The sequence below is a fragment of the Palaemon carinicauda genome, chromosome 1, assembly GCF_036898095.1.
Source record: "Palaemon carinicauda isolate YSFRI2023 chromosome 1, ASM3689809v2, whole genome shotgun sequence".
In the NCBI taxonomy this organism is placed as follows: Eukaryota; Metazoa; Arthropoda; class Malacostraca; order Decapoda; family Palaemonidae; genus Palaemon; species Palaemon carinicauda.
The window spans coordinates 750,458-771,333 of NC_090725.1; the positions used below are offsets into that span (position 1 = coordinate 750,458).

Below are 20,876 nucleotides of genomic sequence, written 5' to 3' on the forward strand. Positions count from 1 at the left end.
TCAAGCTCGACGATCAGCCATGAGGTGGCCTGCCTGGCACCCTTCGCGGCTTCCTCCTGGTTCAAGATTCCCGAAGATGAAAATGTCACCTGCCCGGCGGAGAGTTTCTCGAGGGAAAAACCCCGGAAGGTCCGTTACACGGAATGGCGGAGAGGAAGAGCTAAATTAGGCTACCCCATGATCTCGAAGTATTCCCGCTGTTGACGACTGACAGAGGCAGTGTCAGCAGCCACCGTTGGAGGGAAGGGAATCGGGCGATCCTGAGGAGAGGGATGATGGGGCCTGCCTGAAGAGGGAGAAGAATGTTACCCAGACTCTTCTGAAGATTCTTCATGGTTTATACATGTCTTGCTCTGCGCTTACGAGGTGAAGATCGTGACTATGATGATCTGAAAGTACGCGCTCCAGAAACACTCGCCAGGTTGCCCGTGTGGCGAAAACCCGACGGGAATTGCGGTCGAAATCGCCCTTGGCTCTCGCGTGATGGTACAATCGTTGGTTCGCGCGCGGGCGAACATGTGTGCGCATGTGCGTGAGGACGTGAGGGTGCGGTCGGAAGACCGAAAAACGCGTAAGTGAGCGCTGGCGCGTTGGCGCGATTGGCGAGCGATGGTTCATTGCGGGAGATGGCGCGTCGGCAAGCGATGGCGCGGTGGCAAGCGATGGTGAGCGATGGTGCGTAGCGACCGATCGCGTACAGGAGAGCCAACGCGTGGCCGCGTACGGCGATCTGAAGCATGGGCGCGTTGAAAACGCTAGTGGGCAGGGGAAGAATCGCGAGCGATCGCTAGGATATCACCGGCGCGTAGGAGATCGATGGAGTGCGGTTGCGCGGCCGGAAGATATCAGCGAGGGGCAGAACCAGATGGTGAGGTTGCGCAAAATAGCGAACGCTCGTGGGCGAGTACAGAAGACTTCTCGTGGGCGTGCGGGCGCTCAGAGACTCGGTCAAATCTAGAGCACAGAAGATCATCGGCGAGGAGGTGAAGGAATCAAGACTTTCGCCTCCACCCAGATCTGTAAGCTCGTTGAGAAGGCTGGTGCGCCTTGCGCACATCAGGAAAAGGGCGAGCAGATGTGCGCTGGCGAGAAGGCGAACGAGGGTGTAAAAAGAAGGAACAATCTCCTTGCCTGTGCCTAGATCCAAAGATCGTGGGCGCGAGGGCGAACGTTGGCGCGCATAGAAAAGGGAGTGCAAATGTGTGCTGGTGCGCAGGTGATCGTGGGCGTACAGGAGACCGTTGGCGCCCAAGGCGCGTAGCAGAAAAGGGCGTCCAGAAGTGCGCTGGTGAGCTGAAGAGGGCTGGCGCACAGAAGGACTCCGAGGCGCAGGTGAGCACTGGCTATCAAGAGATCTACGGCGAGACTCGGCTATTACGGCGAGACTCAGCTCAGCTACAGGAGATCGCAGGAGAGAAGTCTGGAATACAGCAGGAGAGCGCAAGAGCGCTACTGCGCGCGAGCGCGCAGGAAAACGTGGGCACGCAGGTAAAACCTGGCACTTAAGGGACTTACCCACAATGTGGAGTAAGCCCTTAGCCCCGAAGGGACCGGTGCTCGTAGGAAACGAGGTACGTTGGCGCCCACAGCGCATCTGCGTCCAGGAGAAGGTCTGGCAGGAGGATCCTCTGCGGGGAGGGTGAAGATTAAGACGACCACAGGCAGGAGCACCATCATCAGACCTCCGAAGAGGAGTCTCTGTAGTGAACTCCCCCAAGGGGGCGAAGCACTCGCAGGAGAGACCGTGGCATCAGCTGCCTCAGCAACAACAGCAGAAGGAGACCTCCGAAGAGGAGTCTCTGTGGTGAACTTCCCCCTCGGGGAAGAAACACTCGCAGGAGAGACCGTAGGGCTCAGCTGTCCCCCGAAGGGGACTGAGCCCTCAGCAACAACAGCAGAAGGAGTCCTCCGAAGAGGAGTCTCTATGAGTGTCCTCTCCCGCGAATGAGAGAGGAAAACTTCGTAGAAGAGACTGAAGATGGGGCCCAAGGGCCGAAGGGTCAGCCAGTGACCTAGGAGCCAACCTCCGAAGAGGCGCTCCTGCAGCTGCTCAGCCCCTTGAGCGTAGCTGCAGGTGAGACCGCTCAGCACCAAGAGCATAGTCGCACAAAAACTATGGTCCGAGAAGTAACCGCTCAGCCCCTTGAGCAAGGTTACAAAAGCGGTCGCTCAGCACCAAGAGCAAAACCGCCGGAGGACCAGGAACATATTATAATTAATAAAGGTAAGAGAAGTTTCCCCCGAAAGGGAAAGAAACTCAAACCTGGGCTGGTAACCTCCCTCGGAAGGGAAGGTACCCACCCAAGGAGGCGAACCTCCTGAGAGTTCTAACATGAACTGAAGAGCTGTCGGGTGCCTCGGGAGAACTACCAGGAGAAGGAGACATGCCCCTGACGAAGTCCTATAGAGGAGGCCGCAACAGCCGACTCCCCAAGTCCCAACAAGACACCTCTGCTTCATTGTCACATTAGGCAAACGGAAAACAGATCGTTAACTGTGAAAATAAAAAGTAATTAGTTAACATTCATTCCCCCGGGAAGACTCTGAAGAGGAAACCCGAGGGAAAAGAACAGAAGAATTACATAACAGGCAAGAGCCCCAACCCCACCTACACTCACGGGAAGGGGGAAGGGCGAGAACTGTAACCAAAACTGAATTATAAGTTATAAAAATGCAATTCATAAAGGAATGTTCACTAAAAGTAAGAATGAAACACCCCCAAGGGAAACGTTCTAAAAAGCTGAAAAGTTAACAAATACAATTAGCTTTAATAATAAAAATATAATTGAGATAAAAAGTACTGCGTAGCAACTCCACCCGAAAGGAGGAGCTATCGTAGAAACATAGTAAAAGGTGAACGATCTCCAGAGAGAGAGAGAGAGACCGTAGTCAAACTACACTCTCACGATCCTACGCTGAACCCCACCTTCCCCGTAGGAAAAGAGGAGGAGCGGAGAACAGAATAATAAGTCCAGCGATGACGACTCCCCACAGCGCCCGTGGAAGGAGGCGACCGAAAGACCAAGGAAGAGATCGTGGCCCATGAAAATACATCGTAGTGGCCTGACTGCCGGCGGCCACACGGTGATATCGTACACACACACACACAGCACGAACACTGAAAAGGAAACTTACTGATTTCTATACTCAAATATATACATAAACATAAAAATATGTTTACATATATACATGAGTAAAGAAAGTAAGTAATTAAGTAAAGACAAAACAATAAATGGCTGCCATGCGAGGACGGGAACAGAGACATCCGTTCATCGTCCGAGGGGTAGCTAGCTACCTCTCCCCTACCCCTGCTAACTAGCGCAGGGGTAGTTAACCCTCGTTTAAAATCTAATGGCTCGCCATTTCAGCTACGCCGAAAGCAATACCTTATGTAAATAACGTGGTTTGTATTTTGGTTACGGAACAAAGTAAGAACGACCTAACTAGTCAATTTGACTATTTCCCATAAATGCAATTACCATTCTCCAATCAACTATTTCTACAGTATCAAGTGAAGGAACAAAAACTAAATTCTCAGAAATTCTATTAAAATGATATTTTGATTATAAAATAAATTTTTGAATATACTTACCCGGTGAATATATAATAGCTGATGTCTTGGACGGCTCGACAGATACCAAAAACTTGCGAGCGATCGCCATGAAGGTTGCGGGTGTGACCACCAGCGCCGACTATCGGCCAGATACCGCATATACTTGTCAAAGTCTCCAGTTCTTCTCAGTCCGCTGGGTCTCTATCGGGGAGGAAGGGAGGGCCTTTAATTTATATATTCATCGGGTAAGTATATTCAAAAATTTATTTTATAATCAAAATATCATTTTTAAATATTAAACTTAGCCGGTGAATATATAATAGCTGATTCACACCCATGGTGGTGGGTAGAGACCAGTATTAATGCAATAAAGGCGTATATGCTCATGAGTTTTTGACAATTATATCATAAAAAAACCCACTTAAATATAGGTACCTGGTAAGGAAGCTGACTCTGACGATTACTCTGCCTCATTAGTCCACTTTCCTCACGAAGCCCAGCCATCCTCTCAGGATGCTGAAAGACTCCCAGGAGCTGTTACATCCAGGGCGACCACCCATACAACAGGACCTCATCAATACCCTTAATCTGGGCGCTCTCAAGAAACGACATTTGACCACCCGCCAAATCAAAAAGGATGCGAAAGACTTCCCAGTCTTCCGTACAACCCAAGACAAGATTAAAAACATTTCAAGAGACAGATTAAAAGGATATTGGGTTTAAGGGAATGTAGTGGTAGAACCCTCACCCACTACTGCACTCGCTGCAACGAATGGACCCAGGGTGTAGCAGTCCTCATAAAGAGTCTGGACGTCTTTTAAGTAAAATGAAGCGAACACCGACTTGCTCCTCCAAAAGGTCGCGTCCATAATACTTCGCAGAGACCTGTTTTGCTTAAAAGCCACCGAAGTTGCTATCGCTCTCACTTCGTGCGTCTTGACCTTAAGTAAACAACGATCTTTCTCACTTAAATGAGAATGTGCCTCCCGGATTAAAAATCTAATAAAGTACCATAAAGCATTTTTAGACATAGGCAATGAGGGCTTCTTAACGGAGCACCATAAGGCCTCAGACCCACCTCGTAAAGGTCTAGTACGAGCTAAATAAAACTTAAGAGCTCTAACTGGGCACAGTACTCTTTCAACCTCGTTGCCTACGATTTCTGACAGGCAAGGTATATCAAAAGATTTAGGCCAAGGACGAGAAGGCAGTTCATTCTTGGCCAAAAAACCAAGCTGAAGCGAACATGTGGCTTTATCTGTAGAGAAGCCGATGTTTTTACTAAAGGCATGGATCTCACTGACCCTTTTAGCCGAAGCCAAGCACACCAAAAAAAGCGTCTTTAGGGTGAGATCCTTCAGGGAGGCTGAATGCAATGGCTCAAACCTGTCGGACATTAGGAACCTTAGGACCACGTCTAAGTTCCAAGCAGGAGTTGACATACGACGCTCCTTAGAGGTCTCGAAGGACTTAAGGAGATCTTGGAGATCTTTATTATTGGACAGATCCAAGCCTCTATGTCTGAACACAGAAGCCAACATGCTCCTGTAGCCCTTAATAGTGGGAGCAGAGAGGGAGCGAACATTTCTCAGATGCAGGAGAAAGTCTGCAATTTGGGCTACAGAGGTACTGGAAGAGGAAATGGATGATGACTTGCACCAATCTCTAAAAACCTCCCACTTCGACGTGGAAGACCTTGATAGTAGATGATCTCCTAGCCCTCGCGATCGCTCTGGCTGCCTCCTTCGAAAATCCTCGAGCTCTTGAGAGTCTTTCGATAGTCTGAAGGCAGTCAGACGAAGCGCGGGGAGGCTTTGATGAAGACTCCTTACGTGGGGCTGCCGTAAGAGATCCATCCTTAAAGGTAGACTCCTTGGAACGTCTACCAGCCATTGAAGTACCTCTGTGAACCACTCTCTCGCGGGCCAGAGGGGAGCAACCAACGTCAACCTTGTCCCTTCGTGAGAGGCGAACTTCTGCAGAACCCTGTTGATGATCTTGAACGGCGGGAATGCGTACGCGTCCAGGTGAGACCAGTCCAGCAGAAAGGCATCTATGTGGGCCGCCTCTGGATCTGGGACTTATTGCCTTATTGCCTTATTTTTTGTTTGGGTTCCCCCAGGTCCCTCAGTGTGAGGCACCTCGTATATCCACCAGAGAGTTGCTAATACATCTTCCGGTGTATTTTGCATCTTCCAGTCTTGGATGGTCTGGGATGCATCTTAGGTATTTATCGAACTGGAGAGCAATAGGTCGGGAGCCTTTTGGTCAAAGAGATCGCAAAGAGATCTATGGTGGGCTGACCCCAAGTCATCCAAAGACTCTTGCACACGTCCTTGTGGAGGGTCCATTCTGTGGGGATCACCTGACCTCTCCGACTGAGACAGTCCGCCAAGACGTTCAATTTCCCCTGGACGAACCTTGTCAACAGTGAGATGCCTCGATCTTTTGACCAGATGAGGAAGTCCCTTGCGATGACGAACAGTGTGTGGGAGTGAGTGCCTCCTTGCTTGGAGATGTACGCCAAGGCTGTGGTGTTGTCCGCATTCACTTCTACCACTTTGTTTCGGAGAAGACTCTCGAAACTCGTCAAGGCCAAGTGAACAGCCAACAGCTCCTTGCAGTTGATGTGCAGGCTCCTCTGATCCGACGTCCAAAGACCCGAACATTCCAGACCGTCCAGAGTCGCTCCCCAACCCAAATCCGACGCGTCTGAGAATAACACGTGGTTTGGGTTCTTGACTGCCAGGGACAGACTCTCTCGAAGACTTATGTTGCTGTCCCACCAGTTCAGGCACGTCTTTACTAGCTCGGAGATCGGGATTGAAACAGCTTCCAAAGACTTGCCCTTGTCCCAATGGGAGTCTAGATGGAACTGGAGAGGGCGAAGGTGAAGTCTCCCTAGCGAGATAAATTGTTCCAGGGATGACAGAGTCCCTAGGAGGCTCATCCAACTTCTCACTGAGCAACGGTCTTTTCTCAGCATGAGGCGGACTTTGAGCAAGGCTTGATCTATCCTGGTGGCAGACGGAAAAGCCCGAAAAGCTAGACTGCGAATCTCCATCCCCAAATAGAGAATCGTTTGGGAGGGATTCAGCTGAGACTTCTCTAAGTTCACTAACAGTCCCAACTCCTTTGAAAGATCCAACGTCCATTGAAGGTCCTGCAGACAGCGATGACGGGACGACGCTCTGAGCAGCCAGTCGTCCAGGTACAGGGAGGCTCGAATCCCCGATAAATGAAGAAATTTTGCCACATTTCTCATGGGCCTCGTAAAAACAAGAGGAGCAGGGGTGAGGCCGAAGCACAGTGCTCGGAATTGGTACACCACATTCCTGTATACAAACCTCAGATACGGTTGAGAATCCGGGTGTATAGGAATGTGGAAGTACGCATCCTGCAGGTCGAGAGAGACCATCCAGTCTCCCTCTCTGACTGCTGCTAGGACGGACTTGGTGGTCTCCATCGTAAATTTTGTTTTGACAATAAAACGTTGAGCGCACTGACATCCAGCACTGGCCTCCAACCTACTGTATGCTTTGGGACTAGGAAGAGACGGTTGTAAAATCCCGGTGATTGAAGGTCCGAGACTTTCACCACCGCTCCCTTCTCTAGCAACTGAGACACCTGCAGTTGTAGTGCCTGTCTCCTTGACTCCTCTCGATACCTGGGAGAGAGATCTATAGGAACTGTTACCAGAGGAAGCCTCCGTACAAAAGGTACTGTATTTTGTACCCCTCCTTGAGCAACAACACAGACTCTCGGTCTGCACCCCTCTTCTCCCAGGCCTGCCAGAAGTTGTTCAGTCTGGCCCCTACCGCTGTCTGAGGACGTGGGCAGTCAGACTCTGCCAAGGGAGGACTTGGATCCTCTCCTCTTGCCTCTTTTACTGTCGGCACGAGCGCCTCCCTTACTGGGGGCTCTGCCACGAAAGGGCGGGATAAACCTAGTAGCTGGGGTATCAAGCTTGGGTCTTACGACATAAGACGATGAAGGAGCAGCCTTGCGCGCCGACGTAGCCATCAGGTCGTGGGTATCCTTCTGCACCAGAGAAGCCGCAATATCCTTGATCAACTGCTGAGGAAACAAGGCAGATGACAACGGGGCAAAGAGAAGCTACGACCTTTGGCAGGGAGTTACTCCTGCCGAAAGGAACGAGCAAAGAGTCTCCCTCTTCTTAAGGACTCCTGCCGTAAAGGTAGCGGCAAGCTCATTAGAGCCATCACGGATAGCTTTGTCCATGCAGGACATAATAAGCACGGAAACATCACGGTCGGCCGAAGAGATCTTCCTGCTCAAGGCTCCCAGCGACCAATCCAAAAAGTTAAAAACTTCGAAGGCCCTGTAAACCCCTTTGAGGAGATGATCAAGGTCCGAAGAGGACCAGTAAACTTTAGAGCGTCTTATGGCCAGGCGACGGGGAGAGTCTACGAGGCTTGAGAAGTCTCCCTGGGCAGAGGCAGGAACTCCCAAGCCGAGAACTTCTCCCGTGTCATACCAGACGCTCGCTCTAGAAGCCAGTTTAAAAGGGGGGAAAGCAAAGGCTGTCTTCCCCAAACTCCTCCTGGTAATCAACCAGTCGCCTAGCAAACGCAAAGCTCTCTTAGAAGAGCGAGAGAGCACTAGCTTAGTAAACGACGGCGTCGAAGTAGCTAGGCCTAGCGTAAACTCTGACGGAGGCGAACGAGGAGCAGCAGTTACAAAATGGTCAGGAAACAGATCCTTAAAAATCAGCATGATCTTTTGAAAGTCCATAGAGGGCTGAGCAGCTTTAGGCTCCTCTCCGTCTGACAAAGTCCCCAAAGGAATATCAGTTGGAGGGGGATCAGCAACTTCCTCATCCGACGGAACCTCGTCCGACAACTGCCGAGTCTCATGAAAAGGAGAGACCTGCCGTGGCGGCAACGCTTGACAGGCAATGTCAACAAGCAAAGGAGCAGCAGTAGCAGCAGAGGAAGCGACGTCACGCCGCTGCTGAAAGGACTGAAATCCTTGTGACTGACCAACAACAACAGCTGAAGTTGATTGACGCTCGACGTCACGTCGGAACTGCCTTGACTGCATAGACTGAGCAGGCAAAACAACCTCCGACTGCGGTGACTGACGCTCAACGTCACGTCGAGGCAACGGAGCCGGTCGGCGAACGTCAGTGCGGGGCTGCGGCGGCAGCAGCTGAACGTCAGTACGAGACTGCAGCAAGGGAGGATCCACGTCACGTGACTGACGTGAAAAACTACTGACATCACGTTTCAAAGTACTAGAAACGTCAGCACTAACGTCAAACGGACGAGTAAACACTCGTTTGGGCGGCTGACGGCCAGAGTCTCGATCAGCGTAATGGCGACTCGAAAGCAAAGGATCATCGCGAACCTGCTCAACGTCATACTCTTCCATAAGGGAGGCAAGCTTAGACTGCATGTCCCGCAGGACAACCCACTTCGGATCAACAGGAGTCGGAACGGGCCGTGACGTCGGTAACGTCTGCGTTGGCAAAACATTGCCTCTACCGAGACCCTCGGACCCCGTGTTACGCTTGCGCTTAATAGGCGAACAGTCTTCCGACGACTGCAAAAGGTCAGAGCTGTCCCAATGGCTACAGCCAGGACGCTGGACCTGTCCTGAAGGGACTGACTTTCGCTTCAAGGGTCTAGAAACCTTGCGCCAAGGTTTCTTGTGCGATAAGTCTTCGGAGGACGAGGAGAACACAGTCTCACCCGTCTTATGGTAAGGGCGATCTTGACGAGAAACGTCCGATACCAAAGAGGGAACGTCTGTACGTTGGTTAACGCCTCTCGTCCCCTTAAGTCCTACGACATTACTTCTCCCTGGTGCAGGGGAGCCTGAAAGAGGTCTCGGACTAGGGGAGCGACAAGCACGAACAGACGAACCCTCGGTCGCAACACTAAATACACTTTGCGCACTTATCACTTTATCACTACGATTTTCTGTTTTACCACTCTGACACTTCAACAACTTAACATCTGACATGAGTTGGTTACGGTCCGATGTTAAGGACTCAACTTTTTCGCCTAAAGCTTGTATCGCAAGAAACATATCCCGCATGGACGGTTCATGAGTGCTAGTAGGGGGTTCAGGAACAACTACTACAGGGGAAGGATTAGGTTCAGGGGCATGGGAGGAGGAAAATTCCAAAGACCTAGAGGAGCTTCTCCTCACCCTATCTCTCTCCAGCTTACGAGTATATTTGTCATATTCAAGCCAGTCGAATTCCGACAAGACCACGCACTCATCACACCGATCTCCTAATTGGCAGGATTTACCCCGGCAATTAGAACAAACGGTATGTGGGTCGATAGAGGCCTTGGGAAGACGTTTGTTGCAATCCCTCGCACACTTGCGAAATTTAGGTCCAGGGATAGGAGAAGGGTCAGCCATATTGAACAATCAGAGAAAATCCAAGTCAAAACCAAAGTCATCAACAATAAACACTAGCCAAAAAAAGGGTTTCAAGAGTTTAATTGAAGAAAAAACACCCGTCACAGCGAAAGCCCAAAAACAACCAAAATAAAGTACTTCACCAAAAAGGTCGAAAACTCAAGGTCATCAGCGAGCGGAACCAACTTGTCGACAAGACCGACAGAGAAGAACTGGAGACCTTGACAAGTATATGCGGTATCTGGCCGATAGTCGGCGCTGGTGGTCACACCCGCAACCTTCATGGCGATCGCTCGCGAGTTTTTGGTATCTGTCGAGCCGTCCGAGACGTCAGCTATTATATATTCACCGGCTAAGTTTAATATTTAACAAACAACATGCAGTGGCAGTCTAATAGAGAGAAGTTATCTCCTTGTTTTCTTTTGAAAAACAAAGTGTTCAGTAACCTTGTCTTACCTATGGTAGCTCTGAATTGCTTTAGACACTTGTTGCTGCTTGAAATGAGAGTTCCCTTTATCCTTATACTCCTTCGCTCTTGCTAGCTTGTTCATCATGGATTCCTTTGTCACATGCAAATTCTCATGAGGATCCATGACTCAACCTAAATCGTTAAAGAGAAAGGAAAGTAAATATCAAAAAATAAAATAAGGGATAAAGAATGATGTTACAACCGTTTTTCAGAATAAAATGACAAATTTTGAAGTAATTTGTGTTTTTCCTACCAATGCAAATCTGACGTTCTCTGCATAGGAAAAGATTCAGCAAAGTATCAACAACACTCCAATAGTCAATTTCTTTTAGCGAGTCATATTTGCACAGACTCGCGGCGGTGCCCTTTTACCTCGGAAAAGTTTCCTGATCGCTGATTGGTTAGGATTTTCTTGTCCAGCCAATCAGCGATCCGGAAACTTTTCCGAGCTAAAAGGGCACCGCTGCGAGTCGGTGCAAATATGCATCGCTAAAAGAAATGGACTATAGTAGTTATTGGAGTAATGGGGGGAAGCCCAGCCCACCCGCACACTCACTACCAAGACCACTTTGCATGTACGACTTGCTGCTTGCTGGGGGGAATGTGATGGCAGGGCAAATATGTGTAACAATCCTCAGGTTTGTATATTTGGGGAAAGTACAAATTACTTCCAAATTTGTTATTTGTTCCTACACAAATACAAACCCTCATTCTTTACAGAAGAGATTCCCCTATGGTAGGTGGAAGTCCAGTCCATTCAACTGGCTGAAAATATTTGCCCTGGGATTGCCATATTCATGCTTTAATAAGCTGAGAATGGGAATCCTGACACCTCATGTACCTGCTGGTTTAACAATACCAGAAAGGTCAATGGTCCAAGCAGTAAGGGTCACTGATTTGGGAACCACTCTATTAGATCTAGGCCATGTATAAACAATAGGTTTATGGTTATACAAACTGAGAACTAGGAAACCCAATTCTCCTTCACCAGGGGATTGAAGATTCAACGGAATATATAATCATAAATATACAGTACAGTATATTCAAGCAACTTGCAAAATGGGGCTTACCTGCAGTCGATGGGAGTCAGCTACCAGGGCCTTGGATGCTGTACCCCAAGAGAGGGGAAGATGATGAACAGAAAAAGGCTAGTCATTTCTTTACATTCATCCCAGGCTAATACCATAACTTCCACCTTCAACTGATTACTAACTGTCCTTGAACATACCAAAAGCAGCTAGACCACTTGTTGAGCAGCCACCAAAGGGCCTAGATAGAATGCATTTAGGGACCTGTGTGTTATGTATTGCAAGTGGTGGGTGGTGAAGGTCGTTTGACATCTCACATGCCCACTTACAAGACCTGCACCACAGAGAAGTTCCTTCTGACATCATGAGCTCTCGGGCGTCTTCCCTGGTGTCAAAGAATAGGATTGAGAACACTGTCAATGAATTACCTAATCCAGGAGGAAACTGTGTTTTTGGTTATCCTCCTTTTGATTCTGCGCATGCTGACAAGCAGATGATTGCTGTATGGGTGAGCTCTATTGGTACGCTTGAGATAGCACCTTAGCATCCTCACAGGACATAATAACAGTTGATCAGTATCATCAGTTACCTCCTGTAGACTCGCAATCCGGAAGGGCCCAAATCTGGAGTCCGCTACCGAGGAATTTTGAGTCTTGGTTATAAACTCAGGAATGAAGCTGAGTGTAACCTGGCTCCATCCCCTAGAATGGGCAATGTTTTAAAAGAGACCATGCAACTCGCTGACACTTAACACGACAGTTCATAAAGAACTCCTTTCAGGGAACCCAAACTTTAACTACGTTCCAAGGAGTGGGTCTCACTTCCGATTGAAGGCTAGATAACTGAAAGTTCAATATGACAAATTCGGAGGTAATTTGTATTTTTTCTAATGACACAAACCTTAGCTATTTACAGTATACAGTATGGGTATTACTTTCGGTGAAGCTGAAAGAACGAGCCATTAAAATTTAGCGAGGGTTAACTACCCATCCCGCTAGTTAGCGATGGGTAGAAGGGGTAGCTTGCTACCCCTCCCACTCACACACCTGTGATTGAGCTCACATTGCTTGGAAGTAGGACTTCAAGGGAGACACAGTTGGCAGGCAAGTACAGTATGTATAAATAGCAAAGGTTAATATCGTTAGGGAAAATACAAATTACCTCCGAATTTGTCATTTGTTCCGTAACTGGAATACAAAATAACGCTATTTATAGGAGGGTGGATGTCTTTGCCAATCTGGCTTTTGGGCCTTAGCCTGGGTACTCCCTATTGTGCAGAGATTAGTGCGACAATAAGGAGACCCCCAACTCCTCGCTAAACCTCCTAAGTATGGTCTGCAGCAAACGCAAGCTATGTGTGATGAGAAACTAGCAATGTGACTATCAAGGTAAAGGTTATTCTGAGTCTTGCAGGGAAAATCCGAGGAGACCGAGACATTTCCAATGCCACCTTGCCAGGGTACGTATGGGGGGACAACAGTATTGGGACAATACTAGGATACACATGGGAGCAATGGTTTACCTGCAGAGGTTTGAGGTCAGCTAGTCCAGAGAACCCAGGATACTGATTTCCCCAAGAAAGGGGAGGATGAAGAAAGGAAAAGAGCCAGACTTTCCCTTTCAATCACTCAGAATAGAACCTGGGTAACCAATGCCCTCAACCTTCTGCTACTTATCCAATAAGGAGCTTGAGGTACTAAACCAGCTGGTGTGCATCTACCACAGGACCAATGGAAAACGTATCGAGATTCCTGTGCGTTACACTTTGCAAGTAGTGGGCGGTGAACGTAGTTTGGCATTTCCACACGCCCACTTGCAATACCTGCGTCACAGAGTAGTTCTTGAAGGCCAGAGACGTATCTATTCCCCTGACATAATGGGGTCTGGGACGATGTGCTGGAGGAGGATTGGGGTTCAGAGCAAGGTCAATGACCCTGCGAATCCAAGCGGAGATTGTGTTTTCCGTGATCCTCCTCTTGTTTCTGCTCATGCTAACGATCAATGAGGGAGCTCTGGGCCAACCTACTGCTGATCTCTTGAGGTTGCGCCTCAAACATCTTACTGGGCATAGTAACAGATGATTGGGTCAACAGTTACAGAGCGGAGAATCGTTATCCGGAAGGAGTCGAATCTAGGATCTGAAACCCTGGATTCTGAGTCTTGGCAACAAGCTCTGGGACGAAGCTGAAGCTTACCTCTACACATCCTCTTGAATGGGCGACGTCAAATGAAAAACAATGAAGTTCGCTAACTCATTTGGCTGAGGCCAAGGCGAGCAGGAAAACCGTCTTCCAGGTTAGGAGGCAAACTGTTGCCTATCATAGTGGTTTGTACGGGGATCCTTCTAGGGACCAAAGAACTCGAACCACGTGCCATGGGGAAGGTCTAACTTCTGACTGAGGACAGGTAAGTTCATAACTTCGTATGAGGATGGAAGTTCTCAAGATGAGGAAATGCCCATTCCTTTTAGTTTAAAGGCTAGACTCAAGGTTGAGCGATAGCCTTTAACAGCTGAAACCAAAAGATGCATTTCCTCCCTCAATACACAAGAAATTCCGCTATTGCTGGAATAGTGGTACAGTATTGAATGGATTGAGACCCCTCCCATGGCACCAACCACAGAAGACATTCCACTTCGCCTGGTAGAATGAAGCTGATGACTTTCACAGCAATCCAGACATTCCCTTCGCGACTTGTTGCGAAAACCTCTTTGAGAGAGGAGATGCTAGATAGTCTCCAGGCGTGAAAGTGTAGCGAAGCTACTGCCATGAGGAAATGTTGACATGTGGTTGTCTGAGTATATTGTGACGTGGAGGAAGTTCTCTTAGGGGCTCTGTCAGGAGCAGCAGAAGGTACGGGAACCATTACGCATGATGCCATAGTGGAGCTATGAGGGTCATTGAAGGATTGATCGATGTTCTGATCTTGTTGAGTACTTCTCTCATCAGACAAAACGGTAGGAAAATGTATGCGTCAATGTTTTCCTACCGTTGTTGGAATGCATCTTGCCAGAGCCTCGGGATCTGGGACTGGGGAGCAGTCCAACGGGAGCGTGAAGTTCAGGGCCGTCGCGCACAGGTCCACAGTCGGGGAACTCCACAAAGTCCGGACTTTGTTGGCTGCTAGATGATCCATAGACCATTGGGAACATACTATCTGCGATGCTTTGCTCAGATTGTCGGCAAGCACATTCCTCTTGCCTGGAATGAAGCGAGCTGATAGTAAGACCGCGTGGACTTCTGCCCATCTCAGTATCTCTACAGCTAGATGGGATAGGGGCTGCGAAAAAGTACCTCCTTGCTCCTTGATGTAAGCCACTACCGTGGTGTTGTTGCTCATCACCACCATTGAGTGAGCCGCCAGGAACTGGTGGAACTATTGAAGGGCCAGAAAAAACAGCCTTCATCTCTAGTAGATTTATGTGAAGGTACTATTCGGACTCTGACCAAATGTCTGAGGCTGTGTGGTGCAGCACGTGGGACCATCCCCCTTCTTTTGATGCGTTCGAGAACAGCATCAAATCAGGAGGAGGGACGAGAAGATCGACACCCTTCAGCAGATTCTCGTCTGCCAGCCACTATTCGAGATGCGTCTTTTCCTCTGATCCCATGGGAATCAGTGTCCGGGGTATCGAAGGCCTGATTCTAATTGGATTTCAGATGCCACTGGAGTGATTGAATCCTGAGGCGACCGCTGGAAACTAGCCGGGCCAAGGAGGATAGAGGATAGATGTCCGAGGAGACATAATCCCTTCTGGGCTGGGAATTTTTCTAATTTGAGGAAAGGCCTTGCGACTTTCTGCAGCCTTGCTATCCTGTCGTCTGATGGGAAGACTTTGTGTTGTTTGGTGTCTAATACTATGCCCAGGTATACCAGTCTCTGAGTGGGTAGCAGGGAAGACTTCTCAAAATTACCATGATTCCCAGATCTTGGCAAAGTCTCAGAAGTTTGTCTTGGTGCTGAAGAAGGGTTGCCACCGAGTCTGCTAGGATTAGCCAGTCATCCAGGTAACGAAGGAGACAGATACCGAACCTGTGAGCCCAAGATGACACCAGGGCAAACACTCTTGTGAAGCCCTAAGGTGCTGTGGAAAGGTGGAAACACAGCACCTTGAACTGGTATGCCTTGTTGCAGATGTTGAACCTCAGATACTTCTTTGACCGATGGATTGGGATCTGGAAGTATGCGTCCTTTAGATCCAGTGTACACATGAAGTCCTCTGGTCTTATCGCTAGACTGACCGTGTCTGCGGTCTCCATACTGAACGATGTCTGTTCGACAAACTTGTTCAGAGCTGAGAGATCAGTGACTAGTCTCCAGCCTCCAGACGCCTTTTTTGACAAGAAAGAGTCAACTGAAGAAGCTTGGGGAACCCTCGAGGACCTCCTGTAGAGAGCCCTTCTCCAACATGGTCTGGACTTCGGCCCGAAGGGCCTGCCCCTTTGCTGATCCCATCGCAAAGGAGCTCAAAAGCTCTGGATTCTTGGTCAGTGAAGAGAGAGATGAAATGAACAGGACGCGATACCCCAAACAAATCGTGAAGATCATCCAAGGTTTGGCCCTGAATTGCATCCACCTGGTCCAGCAGCTTTGTAGGCATCCCCCAACTGGTTGACAAGCAGGGAGATGACTTCTCCTTGCATTTGCGGTTTTTACCGCCACCTCTCTGATGTTTACCTCCACAATTGGACTTGTTGCCTTTCCCGTCCTTGACAGGAAAGGGCTTCTAAAACACCTTCGTTTTCGAAACCGCTGCCGCTTTAAATAAGTGATGGTTTCGTAAGGCTGGTCTTTCAAAGGGCTGGAGGTCTGTAAGGCCCTAAGAAGGAGGGAATCCGTGTTGAACTTCCTCCACCTCTCCGCAGCCTTCTCGACGTCCCTTGGCTCGAAAGGGAAGAACCCCTCCATGGAGGAGTTTTGGAGCCAAGCGATCTCTGCGTAAGAGACCTGTTGGTGAAATCTTTCGGCCACCGCATCCCTTCGGGAAAAAGCCTGGTGTGATGGAAAATGTTGAGACAAGATCGGAGATGGAAGCAAGGGTCGGTAACCAAAGAAGACAGGATGGAGAGTTTCTTCTGAATAAGAAGACTGAGGAGGCAATGAGGTGAAAGGGCTCTTGCCACCGACCAACAATGTACGAGCGTGGGAATGGCAGGCTGATCAACATCAGGCCTATGAAGAGAAAACTCTATATGAGACCATTTACTGGAAAGGGAAACACTCATCAGAGACGTGCCTCGGACTTTGCTCTCCCCCCGAAGGATGTTCATCAGGGGAAGAAGTACAGACCTCGGCGGCAGAAGATGAAGAAGAAGACGCAGTCGCAGGAGCAGGTGGCAGGCCAACAGACAAGTTCTTTGAAACAACAACGTCGACAACGTACAAGGGGTTGACATCCGATGCTGGCACTAATAAGAGTTGACGAGCAATTCCGGGAAAAATGCATGGTCGATTGCTACTGCCCTGGGGGGCGATTGGGTTCCAAAGGAGAGAGACGCGTTAGACTGAAACGCTCCGAGCAATAGCCGAACGCTGGCTTGTTGAGCAATGAAAGTTTAAGCGTCGACGAGCTACAAATCCCTGGACATGGAGGTGGGCCAACAATTCACGCACCATTGGGTGTTTCACGCTCTGACGGCGATCGATGTGTTTCGGCTACGAGATGTGTGAGAATGCTGTCGGGTAGGAAATTCAAGTTCCTGATGCTGACAAGTAAGCGATTCCAAGAAGCTGGAATAACAGGCAATTGTTTAGCTGTAAGTAGTTCATGCGTAGCAGGCGATCCCCGAGAGGGAGATGGAAGAGCAGCCGGCTGTTGAACTACAAGCGATTCTTGTGTAGCATGCAAAAACGAGAGGTTGAACAAACAGGCGATTTACGAGAGGTTGAACGAGTCATCAGTTGTATGCAATGGCTAAGCGATATATGAGCAGATGGGAAATTCTCATATTGAAGGTCGATGGTGAACCTGACAAGCAGGAGAACATCGAGCAGATGCCTGATGAGACAGAGAACACTGTCAATGAACTGCAGCTAGGAGCTCAGGTGGAGAAATGTGACCCTCGGGAGGCGATACATACTCAGGAGGAAATCGAGAACGATCCTTTGCAGGCGACGAACAAACCGAAGTTCATTGACGAAAGGCCGATGACGGAAGCGAAGGTCGGGAGCCAAAAGAGGCAGGCCGGGCAGGTTCCTCCGAAGAGGAAGACTGCAGAGGCGAGGATGTGAAGAGACATCGCTTCGCTGACGGAGCAGGAACACTCTGAAGGCAAAGAGGAGGACGAACACGGCGAGGACTTCTGCCACCAACCCGATGTCAAACAGCAACCGATGGATCAGCAAGCTGACTGTCAGCAGGTCTCCGAAGAGGAGTCTCTATGAGAGCCCCCACAGGAGAGACAAGAGATGAAGAAGGGAAGTTTTCCCTCGGAAGGAAGAAACAGAGCCCAACATCTGGGGAGGAAAACTCTCCCTCGGAAGGGAAAGAAATCTAATCCTTGGAGGCAGACCTCCCTGCAACACTCTTTGCTTTCCATCAACAGGCCTTGTTCAAGTCGTACGTCTGCATTGAGTGTTACCTGAGAAAATGTAGCAGGAGCTACTTCCTCAAGCTTAGTGTGATGATCAGGAGCTGCCACAGGCGCAGGAGGACAGGAAAGTGATGGCACAGTGACAGCATATTCCCTCGGGATGAAAAGCACTGCTTTTCTACGTCCGCTATCCTACCCGAACGAAGAAGAACGACATCGCTAACCAAGGAAAAATAAAACAAATTATGTAACAAAAACTCCCTCAGGAGGAACACCTAGTCCGTGGATGGGAAAGGTGTCAACCAAGAGAACAGACACAAATTAAGGATTGTGCCCCTTCCCCGGGCCAACACCGATGGGAGGGGGAGAGCGGCACCGTTAAAACTGTAACAAAACAAGTATTACAATTAACTAATTCAGCTGAGAAAAATAACTACTCGAGAGAACCACAACCCTTCGGCGGGAAGGAGAGGGGACCCCACGGAGACGAAGCTGAAAGTTAAATTACAACAGTTATAATTCTATTTAATTAATGAAGAAATTCATTTGGAAGCGCAACCTAACCCACGAACAGGAAAGGTGTAACAACCAAGGAGTATAGTGGCAGCCGCACTCCCTTCCCCCAGAAGATTCATCTAAGAACACGTCATGCAGCAGGAATTTTATATACTTACTTGACCCTGCAGGAATCGAGATCTGGAAGTACAATATACATCTTCCAGGTCCAACGTGTTTATGAAGCCCCCGGTTGTGACTGCCTGTCTTACCGTGAGTACAGTCTCCATCTTGAACAGAATTAGAACAAACTCATTCAAGGCCGAGAGGTCTATGACTGGTCCCCAGCCTCCAAACGCCTTATATACAAGAAAAAGTCGATTAACGAAGCCTGGGGAGTCGTTGACGACCTCCTGGAGACCGCCCTTCTCTAACATGGTCTGGATTTCTGCTCAATGGGCAATGCCCTCCGCTGATCCCTTTGTGGAGGACACTGATCTCATTGGACGAAGAATCAGGGGAGAGGGAGAGCTCTTCCACCTGCATCTTTGGCATTGATAATTAATTTTTGTAAACATTTTCTTTTTGTCCAGTTTCTGTACTGTTTGCATAGAATATCCATTTTCGGTAAATATATATTTTAATTTCTAGCCAAATACATGAACCACATATTTTTCCTGCTCGTTTATCTTGTGTTCTATGCATTTCTGACCTTGATTATTGGGCAAATGACCCGTTCATGAGTTTAGGACCCCTTATATAAAGACAATTATGGGGGGACACCAGTGGGAAACCGGGGTTTTTGGGTGGGGAAATGTCATAAATGAGTGATTTATAGCAAAAATAATGGCAAGAAATGCAAAATAAGGACTAGACAACTAGTTGGAAAAATATATGGTTCATGTAAGTGGCTAAAAACAGGCCAAAAACTGATTGTTTAACACTTTTGATATTTGTAAAAGGGTACAGAACCAAAAAAAAAAAAACCACCTAACCTAACCTAGTCGTTCCCAGGTCACGACCCTTAGCTGGGGGGCAAGCCTCCAGACCCACCTTCCCAGGTCACAACCCCTAGCCGGGGCAAGCTCCCTGGTTCCCCCGTTCCCAGGTCACAAACTAAAAGTAAATCACAAATAAAGCCTTACATTTTGATAAAGTAAATCACAAATAAATCCTTACATTTGATAAAGTAAATCACAAATATTCCTTACCTTATGATAAACACCGTCTTTTATTTTTATTTTTTTTTTTCTTGGTAATCTTTACAGAAGCTTTGCAGTAGAAAATGTGTTGGTATTCCCTAAAAATTAAGTCAGAATCTCGGTTATTTTTCAATTTTACACGAGTAACAATACCTATACACTGAACGGAGAACATTTCCATCATAATCAATTGCCGACATAAATGAAATCACACTAAATTTCGAAATAGATTGATGTCCTTCTCAAGTTCCCTCCTGGAGACCTTATGTGATGGTGGTGAAGTTGAAACTGAAGGGGTAGGTGAAAAAAATGGCTGTTGTAGAACAACATCCGGGAACTTATGAAGTACTTGTAAGCTGTTAATTGGTTTAAAAACCCACCTGACAGATACGTCATTGTAAATGCAATAAGTTCCCTTTATTCTCTCAGATGTAAACAATGGACTTTGAATGATAGATATACTTCACATTTTCATCGACCAATAAATAAGTTGTTATGCCCCAGCCCCTATTAGACATATAGAGAAAAATACCAAACTAGCCAGCACTCGTCCATTTCTTGTTTGCTTTATTCTCGATTAAAATGCTAGCTTGTTTTCCCTTGGGTGAAAATTCTCTACATTTTTATAATATATTGGTACAGGTGTATACAGTATATGTATAGGTTGTAATCAGAACAAACCCTACACACGGAAACAGCATCATGGGTAAGCTTCGGGGGAAAATGCCTTTTTGATAATTGATAGTGACAGAGCATGATTTAAGGGTAGTTTGTAGCGCTACGGCCAAGTGTCCTAATTTGCTTATTATCGCTCAGACTGTTATCTTGTATAGAATAAAAACGTTTGGAAATGGTCTACGGATCTTAAATATGTTGTGTAAGGGGGGTCCGGGGGGGCGCAGCCCCCCTGGGTAAGGACACAGCTTTTAGCATAGGTTAGGTGGGTTTTTTAAGTTAGCTTCTCCCGTCGTACTCGTAGGTAAGGAAACTGTTGTGTAAGGGGGGAGGGGGTCCGGGGGGCGAAGCCCACCTGGGTAAGGATACAGCTTTTAGCATAGGTTAGGTGGGTTTTTTAAGTTAGCTTCTCCCGCCAAAATCGTTTTTAGAACGACGGCCACAGTTCAGAATATTCCCGTTTTCTACGGGATCTGGCCGTCACCCTACAAAGGCTCCAATGCCTTTTCAATAATTGATAGTGAC

The 20,876-nt window shown here is 48.1% G+C and overlaps 1 protein-coding gene across 2 annotated transcripts in view; it reads right to left on the reverse strand.

Moving 5' to 3' along the window:
• The window catches only part of LOC137646382 (tetratricopeptide repeat protein 9C-like), a 90,525-nt gene that overhangs the window by 68,789 nt on the left and 860 nt on the right, over positions 1-20,876 (reverse strand). Inside the window, exons 1-2 of one of the 2 annotated variants that reach the window (XM_068379488.1) lie at positions 19,686-19,709; positions 10,406-10,550 (exon numbers count right to left, since the gene is read on the reverse strand). In XM_068379488.1, coding sequence (XP_068235589.1) covers positions 10,406-10,542 — 137 coding nt within the window. In that variant the 5' untranslated portion in view covers positions 10,543-10,550; positions 19,686-19,709. Of the gene's footprint in view, positions 1-10,405; positions 10,551-19,685; positions 19,710-20,876 lie in introns of those variants that run through there. The other variant, XM_068379486.1, reaches the window with a different exon arrangement.